The following is a 14,508-nucleotide window of genomic DNA, read 5'->3' as shown; positions in this document are numbered from 1 at the left end:
TTTGTTTTTGGGACTTTCACGTTCAAGCTGCCATCTGTGAATTAAGAACTGAAACTTACTAAACACTGTCGCTGGTCTGCTAGATGGCGAGATGGAAAGGGCAGGATAGGGAACAAACCAGTTTGGACCTGTCAAAATGCAACCTGCAATGGTGTATGCATTGTAATATCATCTGATCAACACAAATTGTACCAGATCTACATCATTGTATTACAAATTAACACCCACTCTGTCCCCGCATCGTTGATCAGTGGTATTTGGTTTGCTTTATTGGGTGAAAACCAGGAAAAAGTAAAACCAAACAGGATGTCGGCTTCAGAAGATTTTGACGAAATTTCCGGAGATCGCCCAGATAAAATAGTAAGATTTCTATTTGTTAATCAAAGAAATTAAATTAATGGACCAATACTATAAATATAGAAAAATTCCAATACAATTGAAGCATTGACAGAGATTGAGAACACAAGCGGAGATTCAATGAAGGGCACCTTTGACGAAAATGATCTTCGAGATTTACAGGTTTTGTTAGACCAGCCACAAAAACATGTTACTCCTTTTGAAACATACATTAGGTATGCTAATATCAATACAAAGTTGTATCACTAAATGACTGAATAATATCTAAAACAATTCAATTTTTAATTAGTTACCAAATCTCCACAAAAGTAAGCATTAGAATTAGAACAATTTTGGCCTATATGATATTAATTGTTTGTTTTTGTATTAGACACGGAGGATTGAATTTGAAAAGCAAAACTATGTAGTTCGCCGTCGTTATTCAGACTTTGAATGGCTAAAGAACCAGCTTTCAGTGTGTTATCCAACACTTATAATTCCTCCACTTCCAGAAAAGCATTCGTTGTTTGAGCAAATCGACAGATACGACCGCGATTTCATTACCTCAAGAATGCTGCTTCTGCACAGATTCCTAAATCGTCTTGCTGATCATCCCGTTTTGAGCTGTGACAAAAAATACCAAGCATTCCTGATTGACACTCCTGTGGTAATTCTGCATAAAATAGAATTGAGAACAATGATTAATATGCTCATACATTACAGGAATTTTCTACATTCAAGAAGTCATTTACTGGTTTTGGGCTTTTTGGTAAAGTGAGTGAATCCCTGCAAAATATGGCATCGTCTTATATATCGAAGAGTAGAACCGTCGAATTTGAAAAGATGAGTGAATATGTTGACAAGTTGTCAGAGAAGATACACACTATGGAGAAAATTGGCCAGAGAATCCAGAAAGAGCGTATAGGTATTATAGCGTTTCATTTCCTTCTCGACCAAAATCCACCGCGTACATTTTATCAATTTGAAAAGCCTACCTGCAGGATTTACAAATGATGCAACCTATTCTTAACCACTGGCGAGCTTATGAACCTAACTTGTCCGAAGGACTGCAGGCCATTGGGGAAGCCTCCAACACCTGTGCTGAATCTCGGCGCAAATTAGTTGACAGTCAGAAGCCAAATCTCTCCGTGGTAAATAAGATTTTTTCTTATTTTCTGTATCCAAATTCATTTTCATTATGCCTAAGCCTTTGCACGAGTATGGACTGTACATTGAATCCGCCAAAGATGCCCTGAGAAATCGCGACAACGCCCAAATGGATTACGAAGTCCACATGGAACAACTTTGCCGCGTGAAAGCCGAACAAACTCAAGTAAGCCAAACGTTTACCTAACGGATGATGAATTTTGCTTACTTATTTCGATTGTTAAATATTTTAAGCTCGAAACAGCACCGCTCAGCGACCACCCGGTTATGTTTGGTATGAATATGTGGAAAAGTCCGGAGCAAGTTCAGCAGCAACGAATGCAGCAACTTGAGGCTGGTGCAAGTACCCTAGCTCAGCAAGTAGAGGTAGCTAGATTTTGGTACTGGCTTGATTGTTACTTCATATTCATGTGGATTATTCATTTTGTAAATTAGGTTAGCCGGGATAAAATGGAATGTGCCAACGAAAATTTGCGTGCAGATTTTGAGCGCTGGAACCAAATTAAATCTCGCGATCTGAAGAATATATTACAACGAATGGCCGACCTGCACATCAATATGTATGAACAGGTAAGTTTGACTAATGAAACGGCTGATTTGTAAATTTATAGGTTTCAGTCATTTTCTTTCCTTTTTAGTCACTAGCAGCTTGGTCCGCTGCTTTGCCTACAGTAAAGAACGAATCTCAGCCCCAGACATAATTGTCTGCCTTAATAATCGTTTGTTTTCTTTATGTCGTGGCTTATCCCAAGTTTTTTCTAATGAAAAATATTATATAGAGTCAAATATCATAACGGTTGTTTAATATTTCTTGTCGTACAACACAATGGCGAATGTCCGAGATGGGTCATAGATTACATTAAATGATCGCCCTAAAGTAAGTTAAGAGTAAAAACAAAAATTTTTCTAAAAAGTACGTTTACAAAAATGAAGAAAAATGTAACCTGTAAGTTCGGGGATGTTTGTTAGGGTGTAAACGGGTTTTGCTGGAGTCATCAGTTCTTTCCGTAATCGCCGACCGATATCTTTGGCTGGATGCCAACCGGATCGACTGACAAAATACAGCTACATTATTTTTATTGATGAACCTCTGATTTAGCTTTTGATAACCTGGTAGAAACTGCTTGGTTTTGGGTAGTAATGGTTGCTATCTCTACAGGTAAATCGTAATCGATGATTCGGTGTTGTCCGGTTTCTGTATTCCAGGCGAAGAATACGCTGGCTTGACACAGACTTCGTTGCATTTTCCTGGGCAAACCAACAGGTTAATCGTGACTAGCTTCTGCTTTAGAAAACGAAAACAAAGAGTAGGCAACTAACTGATTGGTCTGAGGTACATCGGCTTCAACGAGCATATAAGCTGCTGCAACAACGTCATTTGTTTCGAGACATAAATCAATAATTTCAACGTTGAAATCGCTGCAAAACCAGTATTTCTTTTGGGCTTGAGTACATAGTCGCTGGGCCATTTCATGACAAAATTGTTCGGTGTCAATGCTCATCTGCTTAACACAAACGTGCGGAAGCTTCTGTTCTCAGAATCCCAAATCAACCAATAGTTCATTTTTTAAAATTATTAATTGATAAAATATAGCATACCAGCCGAAATGCTTTAGCGTTCGAGACCATGGCCATTTGATTGTATCCAGCTCCATGAACTTCCAGAGGTAAAGCGTTATGATACCCTGTGCTGCTACTGAGGTCATCGTCTGAAATATGCCAAACAAAACGATTGAGTAGATGACAATATTAGTGGATCAAGTAATTAAACTAACCTTCAATGTCCGTAATAACACTGACTAGTTCATCGTCTACTTCAAAGTACCTTCGCTGAAACTGAGCGACGCAAGTTGGTGGCTCTGCCAGCTTTGAAGGTTCTCTTTGGAGTTCTATTGGGGGTCGGATATCCTCGACTAGTTCTCCTAGTCGGTCCCAATCAGGAGACCGGATAGGGGTAGGGATGTTGGAATTGAACGGTCGCAACACATCATTCGTACCGATGGTACAGCTAAAATTCCATTCCCAATCATCATTGACATCTTTGGAACCCGAAACAACTACAAAGGATTGATGCTGCTGCAGCTGTTGCTGTATCTGGTGTTCGAGATCACGTCGTTTCCGCATTACTTTCAGGGGGATGTTCTCCGTATTTTCATCCGTAAACTCGTACTTTTTATCTGCCAAACGACGCTTTCGAAACGCGGAGATCGTTTCACGAGGGAGCTCCGAAGTATCTTCCATGAAATCATATTCTGACTCTTGGGTGGTGCTGTTTGTATGAGGAATCTGGCTTCCGATAGATTTTCGTTGACTGCTTGATGAGGTAAAATTCGGCGACATGTTTGGAGTATTGGAAGTCACAGAGGAAGTAGACCGAACGTTGGAAAAAGAGTATGAGCGCTCGGAGTCTTCTTCCCATTCACACTGAACAGCCGGTAGTTGTTGTTGATGTCCATCGTCAAGCGAAGCAGGCTGAGACAAGAGAAAATCTTGGTCACCGTTAGACCCACTCGGCGGAAATTCTACTTGAAAAGATAGGACATGTAAGAAATTTGCGGTGTTGATCACGATGGTCCCATCGCAACGAAGAGAAACAGAGGCGATGAAGGACGGGTAAGGCGGTACTGTTGAATAATTGCTATGGATTGTGTAGCCATGTCGGAGACAACTAAAGCGAACGCAACTATCCCAACTGGCAGCCAGATCTTCATCCTCAAACGATTGAGCGATTCGATGGCAATCAGGACAATTCACGGATGGCACTGATGTGACGGTTAAGTAACACTCCCGGCTTTCTCCCTCAGACTGGATGCTATTACATAAGAAGAATAAGCCATCTTGTTAAAACAGAGAAACCCAAGAAAGTTATTACCTGCTCCCATGGACTAGTATGTGAGTAGAGTCACCTGGCCAATAGCACAAAACTATCTGAAGAGCCAGAGACACTCCTTGATCACTAAACAAAGTTACTTCCGCCACTTTACTGGCCTGTTTATAAGGCACAAAACTCCACCAATGAAGCTTGTATCTGTTTTTTTTAAATGAGCATTGTGATGAAACCAGAAACACTAGACAGAGCTTTCTAGAAAATGCATACTTACTTGTGGACCATAGTCAGCAAATTTACTTCCAGCTCAACTGAATGGGTGTATGTCAACAAGAATTGGGCACATTTTGAAAATCCAAGAAGAATATGTCTACAACCAGAAAATGGCTTGAAATAGTCATTTGTCATTTCACAAATTTAGACAAGTTGTCAAGAGCTTACCCTGACTCTAAGGCTGACAATGGAATTACTTTGTCTAGTTGAAATATTAGTCGCTCATTCAATCGCCCAAACAATGGAGCTTTGCCTTGTCTATGGCTGTAGTTTTCCCACTTCCCAGTTAACTAAGAAGAAAAAAGAAAGTAAACAATATTATGTTATTGGAACACTATACAAGACAAAGCTGGAAAACAAATAAAGAAATGTTTGTCAGCTAAAAGCATTAAAAACACAGAGCTACAAAGGAAAATATCTTTATCAAGATTGTGAGTAAAACAGTTTAGAAAAAATAAATGTTTGTACACAAATTTATACTTGTTTTTGGTGAAGTTTACTCAGCAGGTTTTCAGACGCTATTCTCCTTGGCAAATTTGACATTGTTTATTGGGAAAATTTGTGAGTTTGGACAACCACGCCACAGGTCAAAGGCCACTCTAGAATTTCCGTTAATTCGGCTTTTATGGAAAACCGTTGCAAAGTGGGCAGTAAAAAAACACCAACATTTTAATAATCACAACTAGCCGACGTGGTGGTAATAATCAAGTTTTTCGTTCCGACATCCACAAGTTATGACAGTTGGGAGAATGAAAACTTATAAAACCTTTTCCCGACACTAGCGCTTTAGCAGCTACAGTAGAGAACTAACTATCCTTTACCATCGAGTTTTCAATGATCCCATCCCCGCTTAGCGTTTATGCTGTAAACCAGCATAAATAGAACTACTGGGGCCAACTACTAGGGTGCGCATGTTGCAATGAGCAAGAGGCTAACCTACCTGCCATTATATTATATTTCTTTAATCTCGCACCAAGAAGAGCGAAGAAAAAAATCAGCAACCTTTGTTTATGTTCAGACCTTGGGAAATTGAAGGCCACGTTTGCTTTCGGTTTCATGGGTTGCCGAAACCGATTTGAGATGTTCAAGCTTGACGAGTTTCAAAGCTTTCTCGCTAGAGTGTTCCCGTAAAAACACGTGTATACTGAAAAACTTCTGCTTCTCAAGTGCCGTCAACGCGTGTCTTCTACACAAGAAACGCAATCTACCAGAATAATATTTCAAAATGAAGAAAAAACTCCCCGTAAAAATGTCTGAATCAGAGAGCGAAGAAACTGATATTGATTCAGACGAAGAGGTATTTAAATAAAACTTTGGCTCAATTACATTAAGTAAATTTTTTTTCAAATTTCAGCTTCTCGAAGCCTTCGAAAGTGGCGAAGTTAAACCTGGATTAAACCAAAAAGCGACGGCTCCAAGGCAATATACCAACAATTCTGTAAATTCATAGTGCATGGCATTTAAACTTTGTTGTTGAGTTAATCAGTTTTCGGTTTTTTTCCCCAGAAATTGCTGAATGCTAAACTTGATGATATAGTTCTCAAGCTTGACTGGATTGAACGTCTTGATTTAACAACTAAGTTAGATCCCATTGTTGATGGTATCCTTAATGGCAAGGAGGAAACAGAACCCAAATACAAGATTGAAACTCCTGGAGATCGTATTGTAGATGATCTTCAAAGAGAAACATTGTTCTACCGTCAAGCACAAAGTGCAATTATAGAAGGACTTGCAAGACTGAAGACACTAGGGGTCCCCACCAAAAGACCAGAAGACTACTTTGCCCAAATGGCAAAATCTGATGATCACATGTTAAAGGTTTATTGCTTACCACCTTTTTTCTTACCACCTTTTTTCTGTGTGCTGTAAACTAATGTAGGAATTTTTATCAGGTCAAAAGACGAGTTCTAACACAGCAAGTGGCCCAAGAAAAATGCCAGAAAGTTAAGAAACTCAGGGAGCTCAAGAAGTATGGTAAAAAGGTCCAAATTGAAGTTGGTCTTCAGCGGGCCAAGGAGAAGAGGGAGCTTCTTTCTAAAGTCAAACAGTACCGCGAAGGCAAGCTGGCGTCGCTTGACTTTCTTGATGAAGACAGTGGCAAAAAGAAAAACATGGTTGAAATCACCAAACAGAAGACAAAAGAAAAGAATGAATCCAAACGAGTCTTGTAATGCGAAGCTGTATTCCTATTTTCCATTGAAAAGTTTTTACTAATGTTTTATTTGTACATAGTCAACCAATTAGCAAAGGCCCAACCAAGGGAAAAGGAAAAGGGAAGAGCCCAGGCAAAGGTAAAAGCCAAGATAAGCGCAAATCAAAAGAAAACAAATTTGGCTTTGGAGGAAAAAAGAGTGGTACTAAGAAGAACAACATGAAGAAGGACTCCGGCAATGACAGGAATAGCAAAGGCGGACAAAGAGGTCCCAATAACCGACAGGGAGGCAAGAAAATGAAAGGCGGTGGACGAAAACGTTAAAATGGTTTGAATAGTTGAATTAAACGATGTGACAATGATTTTTTACCGCGTGTATTTTATTCGTATTTACACATATATAGCCAATTTCGTTTAATGTACAGGTATACTCTTTCAGAGATAAAACAGATAAACTCAAAGGGGTAATAGTTTTCCCGTTGCGTACTACCCTTACCCTAATGGGAACGATACCTTTTCCTTTTAAACCATTAGAAACAAAATATGGCGCATCATCTAAATAACTAAAAACAGATAAGATGGGAAATGTGTGTCGCAACGAGTGCTGCGAAGTAGTAGATTTCCCACCAAAATTGTATGCGTGGCAGCATATGGGCTTATTTAATGTTTGGCTCCTTCATATGCATGGTGAGTCTGATGAGCTGTATAAATATTGTTAAAATTTTTTAAAAATAAAAGCTTGAAGAATTACTGGTTGTCCTTACGCTTGTAAAAGACTGCCTGGAACTCAATGTTTGGGCAAAGTTCTTGAATTTTTTGAATAATTCTGGCTTTCTCTGCTTTTGTGCTATCTACATTCCAGACCTAATAAAATGTTAAGAATCATTTAGACCTGAATGATTTTTAAAATGGAAAAACCTGGACAATGTCATCCCTGTCTCTGACAGAAACAGACACTCCACAAATATCATCTCCAGGTTCAACATAATCAGAAAACTGTTCCCCAATAGCAGCTAGTAGGAGTTCTCTCCACACTGTCACCTGCCAACATAAAACATGAGGTGTTTTTAGGTTTTGTTTGACTACAGGTAGCAGTTATGGTGATTACAGTGTCTGGTTTGAAGCATTTTATCTTCCAAGTGCCACCATTACGGTTATAAGGTTCCTCCCACAGTGGACGTCTTTCCTCTCTCATTAGATGATAACTGTACCTCATCTGAATTTCTGCAACTGAAGGGATGTTATGGTAAACAGACCAGAAGGTCTCTGCCTTAGAAAAGGTGTAAATTTTTTTCAAATTTGCCTCGTACTCTGCGGCAGAAACTCCGCGAACAGTTCTTTTATGAAAAACAAAAGTGAAAATAACAATTAATAAACAAGAGACATAAAAAGGAGGCTGCTGCATGTAGAAAGAAGATTCCAAATTATACATACTTATCTAGAAACCAACTCCATGGTGTATTAAGAGGTGTTCCACTACATTCCTGGTCATGGATAGTATTGATAGCTTGAGCTGACAGTGCAGGAGATTGGGACAAACCATCAGAATTATTTACGGCATGTAGCAAATGAACATTGACTGGATTCGATGCCATTGTAGAATACGAATCTGTACAGCTGTCGTCTGCTGCTCTTCGAATTTTCGCCTAGCAACGCAAAATCGTGAATACTTCCTGTTGATTCTAACGACAGCCTTACGTAAAAATTACGTTTGCTTATTCAAGGCGACCTAAATCCGCGGTCCTTGAACACAGTTGGTTCTATCAGACGTTTCTTTGTTTTTACCCGCCACCGTTCTCCATGCGGGTGTAGATCAACAGTCGGGCTTCCTCTCGTCAATTTTAACACTGATACAGTTTGCCAGTTTCAGTCTCCACAACAAGAAGAAAAAGGAGTGTCTGTTTTGTCGATCTCAGAAAATTATGGATTGAACTACGAAACAAGTCCCCATTAGAATTCGAATCAGCAGACCTCTTGTTATCGCGAGCCACTGTCGTGGTAACCTTATCATCCCATTTACGATAGTCATTCCCCAAGCTTTTTAATGTCATGTCTATATTTTCTTCAACCAATAAACCGGCACGATATCCCGACATATCACCTGCTACATTTCTGCCAGTTTTTCTTTCAAGTGGCGAAAATAGTGGCAAAAAATGGCAAATTGGAGTGATCCTACACGTTACGCCTACGCTTCTTTGTTTGCATTGAGTCTAAACGAACGTTACAGTGAATCGTGTGACCTAGAATTTCGGCAACGATCATTGCATCGTTTACTCCAGCACCTCAATCTTATGCGGGTAATGTAAATATTCTTTTCTTCATTTTGTGGATATTATTATTTTTAAAACCTCCCATCTGGCGGCCAATAATGGTAACTATTGATTCATAATTTGGAAAAAAAAATAGTGCGAATCCATGATGCAATTGCTGATGGAAAATGAGACGGGCCACACGAAGGGTCCTTACGTGGAAATGTTACTGGACGAACCCGATTTCCATCGCGATGGAACTCGAGTTGTTTACGACGCTTTACAATGGACTTTAATGAAAGGTATAGGTTTATATACGAGCTCATTCATTTATCTGTACATGTGTTTTAAAGGGCTTTCAAACTTACATAATTTTATGGTATGCATATATAGGTAATTACGACGCTCGTATCAGAGTCATTCTTTACGAATGGGCCACACAACTCTTCGGATTAAGTGTGGAACACTTTGAAATGTTGGAAGATGCCGTCGTTCAAAGAGTTAGTAACTTCTCCCCTGGCTCTAAATCGCCTCAGTAAGTTCCTACAATAAAAAATCAAACAAAAACAAACTTTACATTACGCTCGTTACGGTTATTTATTTAAATCTACAAAAAGGGAGGAAGACGAGCAAAAAAAGCAGACAAAAATGAAACAAGCCAAAAAATACGCTCTCATTGGCGCAGCTTCCGTCGGCGGAGGCGTCCTGCTCGGTCTGACGGGCGGATTAGTAGCCCCACTTCTCGGCGCAAGTTTGGCAACTCTCTTTGGTACTGGCTGAAAGCGTTTTTGTTTAACTTTGATTAGATAAAAGACGCGCAGGAGCCACCAAGTGACACTCTAAACACGATGAATCGGCTAACCAACTTTGCTTCTCTTATGTTTTTAGAATTGGCTTTAGAAGAAGTTGTATCATTTCATTAATGAACTTATTAGGTGTGGGTGGTGCAGCAGCGGCTGGCAGCGTTGCCGGAGCAGCCGTCGTTGGCTCACTTTTCGGCGCCGCCGGAGCTGGTGTCTCGGGCTACAAGATGAACAAGCGAGTGGGTGACGTTGAAGAGTTTTTCTTCGTTCCTCTTTCACCTGGAGAAGGTTCCCGATTGAATGTTACAATCACCGTTCCTGGTTGGCTTCCACCAATCACTCGTCGAGGCAGTAACGACGAAGATGGCGAAAAGGACGACGTCACTGACGACGAAAATAGCGACACGGATGAAGACGAAGCCGTTCAACGACAGCGTCTGATGCAACCCTTTGATGGCTTGATTCATTCCAGGGAGCAGTACGGACTGCAGTACGAAACCAAGTATCTGGCAGAAATGGGCCAAGCAATCGATACCATATGTAGTATGGCCATTTCAATGGCAGCAACTGAAGTACTGAAAATGACCATCTTTCACGGTACTATTTCATTTCTTTCTTTCTTAAGTTTAATTTAGATTTAGTTTTTTTTTTTTTTGTATCTCCAGGTTTGCTCTCGGCTGTGGCTCTTCCTCGAACAGTAAATTTATGATAATTTGTTTTTTGTTAAATTGTTTTATCTTTAATCATTCCATCTTTTTTTTTTTTTTATGTATTTGCTTTGAAAACAAACAAAAAAAAAAGATCCTTAGTCTGACGTCCATCATCGACAACCCGTGGAACGTTTGCTGTAACCGGAGCGCTCAGGTTTTCCCCTTTTGTTTATTACGAAACAAGTCTCTCGTTACCCAATTTAGTTTTTCTTTTTTCTTTCTGCGTTTCGATTTCCCCACTGCTGCCAATGTTTTCTAGGAAAGACGATCCTTTCATTGCGCACTGGAGTCCGCAACTCGTTCCCGATCGATTCCCTTTTTCTTTCGCACGCGTGTTGTGTATACGTTCACGCTCTAAAGTTTCTCTTTTCATTCTTCTATTTTTGAAAGAAAATTCAAAGATATCTTGATAGCCTACGCCTTAATTTAGTGGATCTTGATCAGTTGTTAGTCGTATTTTCGGAAGGATCGCAGAAACAAAAAAAGAAGATGACTTAAAATTCTAAAATCGTACCCGTTCGTTCCCATTTTTACGTGAACTTAATGAGGAACAACGAAAGAAGAGAGTGGTCTCGTTATCCGATTGTATATCTGCGGCACGATTCGGTGGGATCTGTTCCAAACTTTTTTTTCTTTTTCTCTTTCTGTTTTTTTTTTTTTTTATAGTTGATGACATATTGCGCAAAAAAGGAACTTGACACGTGCCGTGATGTCGTGCACTCGGAAATCAAAGAGAGAATGAAAAAAGAAATGGAAACCTTGGAAACAAAGAGAGGAAGGCGGCAACCGTTTTTTGTGCTTCTTCGTTCAGAAATGTCTCGGAAACGTCATTTGTTTTTTGTGATGTCTAAGAAAGTAACAGAGAGAAGATATGGGGGGGACTTGATTGAAATTCGGTAGGGTACTGATTATGTTGTGTTTACGTTCAGCGCTTCATTTATTGTATTTCTAACGAAGATTTAAATTTAATTTTAAATTTCGCTATTTTTTTACATGCCTAATGCATAAATAATGTGTTTCAATTGTTTCAGGTAGGAGAAATGTTGGCGGAGTCGCTGATGGATGGCAATTTCGGACGTCGACCCGTCATCCTTTGCGGATTCAGCCTTGGTGCTCGTGTAATTTATTTCTGCCTTAAAGTAATGAGATTTTATTTTATTTTTTTTTTGCCCTTTACCAAATGCTATTTTATCTCTCTGTCTGTTTTATTGTCCATTTTTGTTGTTGTTGTTGTTTCACATCGATCCGCCGAGTTTCCAGCCCCGGCCATTCAATTGCCGCACAACCGTGCCCTTTCCCTCTTCCCTACACCAGTTTTTAGCACTTACCTGTCATTTATTTTTAATTTTCTTATTTGAAGCCAGTTTGCACACACAAAGTTGTTTTAATTGCCAAAATTATTTCCTGATTAGGAATTGCAAAGGAAAGGCGAGAAAGGTCGAGGGATCGTCCAGGACGCTGTTCTTATAGGTAAACTGGATGGCTAATTTTATTGCTTAAGTTGCACGTTTAATGAGCTTACGTCGTCTATTTTAGGGACCCCCGTCACGGGAAGCCCAGTTGAATGGCGTCCGTTATTAGAGGTCGTTGCAGGCCGTCTAGTCAACGCTTATTCCGAGTAAAAATAATAATAATAATATTATTACTAAGTGCCCACCAATTTAAAAAATCAATCTCTATCACGTTTCAGAAATGATTGGGTGTTGAAAATCATTTACCGAACGGCATCAGCGGCTTACGATGTGGCAGGACTTCAGGCCATTGATATTCAACACGAAAGACTAGTCAATGTCGACCTTTCTCAACTGATAAGTGGTAGGTGTACGTTTACTTGACTATTTGTGCGGGATTATATACGGCCGTTCAACATGTCGTGATTCTTGTGTAAACAGGTCACGGTGACTATAGGACAAAAGCTACCGAATGCCTTAAAGCTACACGATTGTTACGTGTTGTTGTAATAACACCGGAAACTGTCCAGGTAATTGTTTTTAGCCCCTACTGTTTGTGTATCCTGTGCCTTGTTATTGGAAACAAGGCTTTGGCAAATGCCAGGGATTTGTTAAATTGGACCAATAGCAAAAATCTGTTCGAATACATTAAGGTTGTATACATATATATTTAATTGTTGCGTACGACGTATACTATATTAGAGAGTGAGGATATCGATCTGATGCGCATTTTGTTTTTGTTTTCTTGACGGAATCAATAGGATCCAGCAGACATGTCGGACAGCAGCAAAGAGGACGAAAAGGATCGACTCATTCCGGGGTCATCATCTGTAGTTGATCATCCAATTCGATCCAGTTTGAAAGAATCGAAAAAAATATGAGCGTTGCTTTTGCTGTTGTGTGTGTCGCTCGTGTAGATGATGTGATTCAGTATGACATGAAGCATATCATTTCGACCTTTGTATATGTAAATAATTTAAACATGTCGATATGCCATGGCTTACGTCCATGCAATATTACGACCGCGATATTCGTGCATCCTACGGCGTGTGTAGACCAAGGATCGATAAGTCAATAAAAAGGCAATATTTAAAAAAAAAACCATTTGAAATGTATTTGCGCATGTTTGAAACACTCTTTTGAATTTAACTGTTGTAAATATATGCACGCTGTCTATCCGATATAACCTGCTGGCCCTTTTTTTTTCGGGCTAGGGATTTACATATAATTTCCGTGCACTGTTTGCTTAATAAAAGAAAACAAGTCACATATTTAAATAGATTGGCCACATACAAATACAAAAGGAGGTTTGTCTTATATAATATTGTGACAGTCATATGATGTTACATGAATTTTATGAGAAAAAAACTCCCCCGTTTGATTTGCTGTGTAATATTTAGCTATGACACAGTGGATGGCTTTTGCCTGCATGGAAATATCTCCTCCGTTAGGGACGTTAATATTTCATGGGGAAACGTGATAGACTGTGTGGTTCAATCAATCAATCAATAATTTTGTGCAATAAGAAAGGGCAGGGACTGTGCTGAGGCATCTCCTTCATATGCATAGCAGCGTGGAATGCCAATATATATAGATGCTGATCAGGGCGAAAAGGGATCGTGCACGGCAATGAAGAGCAAAAAGAGAGTCTTTTAATTCGTCCTTTTTTTTTATTGCTGCTGCGCATTCTTTTACGTTCGTGTTGTCTCTCTGGCAAGATAGAAGATTATGTGTAAGTATAAACAAGTTATGTGTGCTGTGCTGTGGTAGATAAATGGATTGATCGATGGACAACCTTGATGATTACATACGCAGCAGCATCAGCCGTAGTTTTTGCCTCTCTAACCGCAATCGCACACGTAAATCGAATTTCCCCCCTTAAAAAAAATAATAAAATAATGCGCAAGCCTGTCTAACATCTTCTTTTCGTTTCGATTAGAGAAGAAAAGAACCGACCACGCCTTTTTTTATGCTTTTGGACTCTAGATTGCGCCCTCTTTATTTGATCGATTTATACACACACACACGCACGCACACGCAGCACCTAGCAACGAACAGACGGAAGGAGGAGGGCGTATGGGATAGAACTATAACCGGAGAGAAAGAAAAAGAAAAGTCAGCTGATGTGATGTCTAAAAAAAAAAAACTGCGCCATAGAAAATTGAATGCGAGAAAGTTTGGTCTTTAAATTGCAATTAAATTCCAAACAGTAGATGACACAAAATAATAAAAAAAAAAAAAAAGAATGGCGGATTATAAAGTATTAGTAATAATACGTCATCAAGAGACAAGATGTTAGGCTGGATGAATATAGGATCACGCAGGCCAATCTTAAATTTGTTTGAGGCCTCCGCACTCCATAATTCTACATCCATATAGGCCTATATATAGAAAACGCGCTAAACAGTTAACAAAAGAATCCATTCGAAACGTTCCAATGTGCTAAATTTGACAGTTTTCTTTATTTTTAATGGCATCAATCAAACGTATTCACCAAAGACTTGATACAGCAATCAAATGATGTGCAGCATGCAACAGTC

At 39.4% G+C, this 14,508-nt stretch overlaps 5 protein-coding genes across 7 annotated transcripts; 3 read left to right on the top strand and 2 right to left on the bottom strand.

Moving 5' to 3' along the window:
- The first annotated feature begins 136 nt into the window (after window positions 1–136).
- On the top strand, window positions 137–2,294 carry LOC116916984 (sorting nexin-7). The gene is made up of 10 exons (XM_032922311.2): window positions 137–360; window positions 421–572; window positions 647–665; window positions 728–1,003; window positions 1,060–1,261; window positions 1,327–1,487; window positions 1,544–1,669; window positions 1,738–1,869; window positions 1,939–2,073; window positions 2,142–2,294. Exons 1-10 carry the CDS (start codon window positions 307–309, stop codon window positions 2,202–2,204), a joined length of 1,320 nt encoding a protein of 439 aa, XP_032778202.1. The 5' UTR covers window positions 137–306; the 3' UTR covers window positions 2,205–2,294.
- On the bottom strand, window positions 2,011–5,438 carry LOC116916981. Of its 2 annotated transcripts, XM_045169794.1 has the most exons (11): window positions 5,084–5,438; window positions 4,772–4,893; window positions 4,605–4,700; window positions 4,376–4,531; window positions 3,279–4,315; window positions 3,103–3,212; window positions 2,824–3,032; window positions 2,614–2,751; window positions 2,448–2,554; window positions 2,324–2,375; window positions 2,011–2,261 (listed from the first exon to the last, which is right to left on the bottom strand). In XM_045169794.1, exons 1-11 carry the CDS (start codon window positions 5,144–5,146, stop codon window positions 2,246–2,248), a joined length of 2,106 nt encoding a protein of 701 aa, XP_045025729.1. In that variant the 5' UTR covers window positions 5,147–5,438; the 3' UTR covers window positions 2,011–2,245. The 2 variants fall into 2 exon arrangements, with proteins under 2 accessions (XP_045025729.1, XP_032778197.1); XM_032922306.2 differs by lacking the exon at window positions 2,011–2,261 and having other exon boundaries at window positions 2,290–2,375.
- A 286-nt stretch (window positions 5,439–5,724) lies between these two features.
- Window positions 5,725–7,117, top strand: LOC116916989 (probable rRNA-processing protein EBP2). Its single transcript, XM_032922318.2, has 5 exons — window positions 5,725–5,900; window positions 5,958–6,041; window positions 6,110–6,421; window positions 6,496–6,770; window positions 6,836–7,117. The coding sequence occupies exons 1-5, from the start codon at window positions 5,829–5,831 to the stop codon at window positions 7,077–7,079; spliced, it is 987 nt and encodes a 328-aa protein (XP_032778209.1). The 5' UTR covers window positions 5,725–5,828; the 3' UTR covers window positions 7,080–7,117.
- Window positions 7,115–8,607, bottom strand: LOC116916990 (eukaryotic translation initiation factor 4E type 3). 2 transcript variants are annotated; one of them, XM_032922319.2, is made up of 6 exons: window positions 8,465–8,607; window positions 8,190–8,401; window positions 7,864–8,092; window positions 7,674–7,796; window positions 7,520–7,619; window positions 7,115–7,456 (listed from the first exon to the last, which is right to left on the bottom strand). In XM_032922319.2, exons 2-6 carry the CDS (start codon window positions 8,348–8,350, stop codon window positions 7,416–7,418), a joined length of 654 nt encoding a protein of 217 aa, XP_032778210.1. In that variant the 5' UTR covers window positions 8,351–8,401; window positions 8,465–8,607; the 3' UTR covers window positions 7,115–7,415. The 2 variants fall into 2 exon arrangements, with proteins under 2 accessions (XP_032778210.1, XP_045025731.1); XM_045169796.1 differs by having other exon boundaries at window positions 7,520–7,606.
- A 280-nt stretch (window positions 8,608–8,887) lies between these two features.
- On the top strand, window positions 8,888–13,069 carry LOC116916982 (transmembrane and coiled-coil domain-containing protein 4). The gene is made up of 13 exons (XM_032922307.2): window positions 8,888–9,052; window positions 9,162–9,306; window positions 9,398–9,539; window positions 9,622–9,773; window positions 9,940–10,404; window positions 10,473–10,504; window positions 10,609–10,671; window positions 11,549–11,656; window positions 11,930–11,987; window positions 12,054–12,135; window positions 12,208–12,332; window positions 12,410–12,498; window positions 12,730–13,069. The coding sequence occupies exons 1-13, from the start codon at window positions 8,909–8,911 to the stop codon at window positions 12,847–12,849; spliced, it is 1,725 nt and encodes a 574-aa protein (XP_032778198.1). The 5' UTR covers window positions 8,888–8,908; the 3' UTR covers window positions 12,850–13,069.
- Window positions 13,070–14,508: the final 1,439 nt, after the last annotated feature.

Source organism: Daphnia magna, linkage group LG2 (genome assembly GCF_020631705.1).
Source record: "Daphnia magna isolate NIES linkage group LG2, ASM2063170v1.1, whole genome shotgun sequence".
Taxonomy (NCBI): Eukaryota; Metazoa; Arthropoda; class Branchiopoda; order Diplostraca; family Daphniidae; genus Daphnia; species Daphnia magna.
Note: the sequence above shows the minus strand (reverse complement) of the source record. Positions and strands in the feature narration are given on the sequence as shown.

What these genes read in the sequence shown, in the direction of transcription:
- LOC116916984 (XM_032922311.2), top strand. Translation starts at nt 307, where the DNA reads ATGTCGGCTTCAGAAGATTTTGACGAAATTTCCGGAGATCGCCCAGAT. An exon ending in AGAAGCCAAATCTCTCCGTG is followed by an intron (nt 1,488 to 1,543) that starts GTAAATAAGATT and finishes ATTATGCCTAAG; the next exon opens with CCTTTGCACGAGTATGGACT. An exon ending in ACATCAATATGTATGAACAG is followed by an intron (nt 2,074 to 2,141) that starts GTAAGTTTGACT and finishes TTTCCTTTTTAG; the next exon opens with TCACTAGCAGCTTGGTCCGC.
- LOC116916990 (XM_032922319.2), bottom strand. Translation starts at nt 8,350, where the DNA reads ATGGCATCGAATCCAGTCAATGTTCATTTGCTACATGCCGTAAATAAT. An exon ending in AATGCTTCAAACCAGACACT is followed by an intron (nt 7,797 to 7,863) that starts GTAATCACCATA and finishes TTATGTTGGCAG; the next exon opens with GTGACAGTGTGGAGAGAACT. An exon ending in CCAGGCAGTCTTTTACAAGC is followed by an intron (nt 7,457 to 7,519) that starts GTAAGGACAACC and finishes ATATTTATACAG; the next exon opens with CTCATCAGACTCACCATGCA.
- LOC116916981 (XM_032922306.2), bottom strand. Translation starts at nt 5,146, where the DNA reads ATGTCAAATTTGCCAAGGAGAATAGCGTCTGAAAACCTGCTGAGTAAA. An exon ending in TTGTCAGCCTTAGAGTCAGG is followed by an intron (nt 4,701 to 4,771) that starts GTAAGCTCTTGA and finishes TTCTGGTTGTAG; the next exon opens with ACATATTCTTCTTGGATTTT. An exon ending in TGTTATTACGGACATTGAAG is followed by an intron (nt 3,213 to 3,278) that starts GTTAGTTTAATT and finishes GGCATATTTCAG; the next exon opens with ACGATGACCTCAGTAGCAGC.
- LOC116916982 (XM_032922307.2), top strand. Translation starts at nt 8,909, where the DNA reads ATGGCAAATTGGAGTGATCCTACACGTTACGCCTACGCTTCTTTGTTT. An exon ending in AGCACCTCAATCTTATGCGG is followed by an intron (nt 9,053 to 9,161) that starts GTAATGTAAATA and finishes AAAAAAAAATAG; the next exon opens with TGCGAATCCATGATGCAATT. An exon ending in TAATTTATTTCTGCCTTAAA is followed by an intron (nt 11,657 to 11,929) that starts GTAATGAGATTT and finishes TTTCCTGATTAG; the next exon opens with GAATTGCAAAGGAAAGGCGA.
- LOC116916989 (XM_032922318.2), top strand. Translation starts at nt 5,829, where the DNA reads ATGAAGAAAAAACTCCCCGTAAAAATGTCTGAATCAGAGAGCGAAGAA. An exon ending in GGCAATATACCAACAATTCT is followed by an intron (nt 6,042 to 6,109) that starts GTAAATTCATAG and finishes TTTTTTCCCCAG; the next exon opens with AAATTGCTGAATGCTAAACT. An exon ending in CTGATGATCACATGTTAAAG is followed by an intron (nt 6,422 to 6,495) that starts GTTTATTGCTTA and finishes AATTTTTATCAG; the next exon opens with GTCAAAAGACGAGTTCTAAC.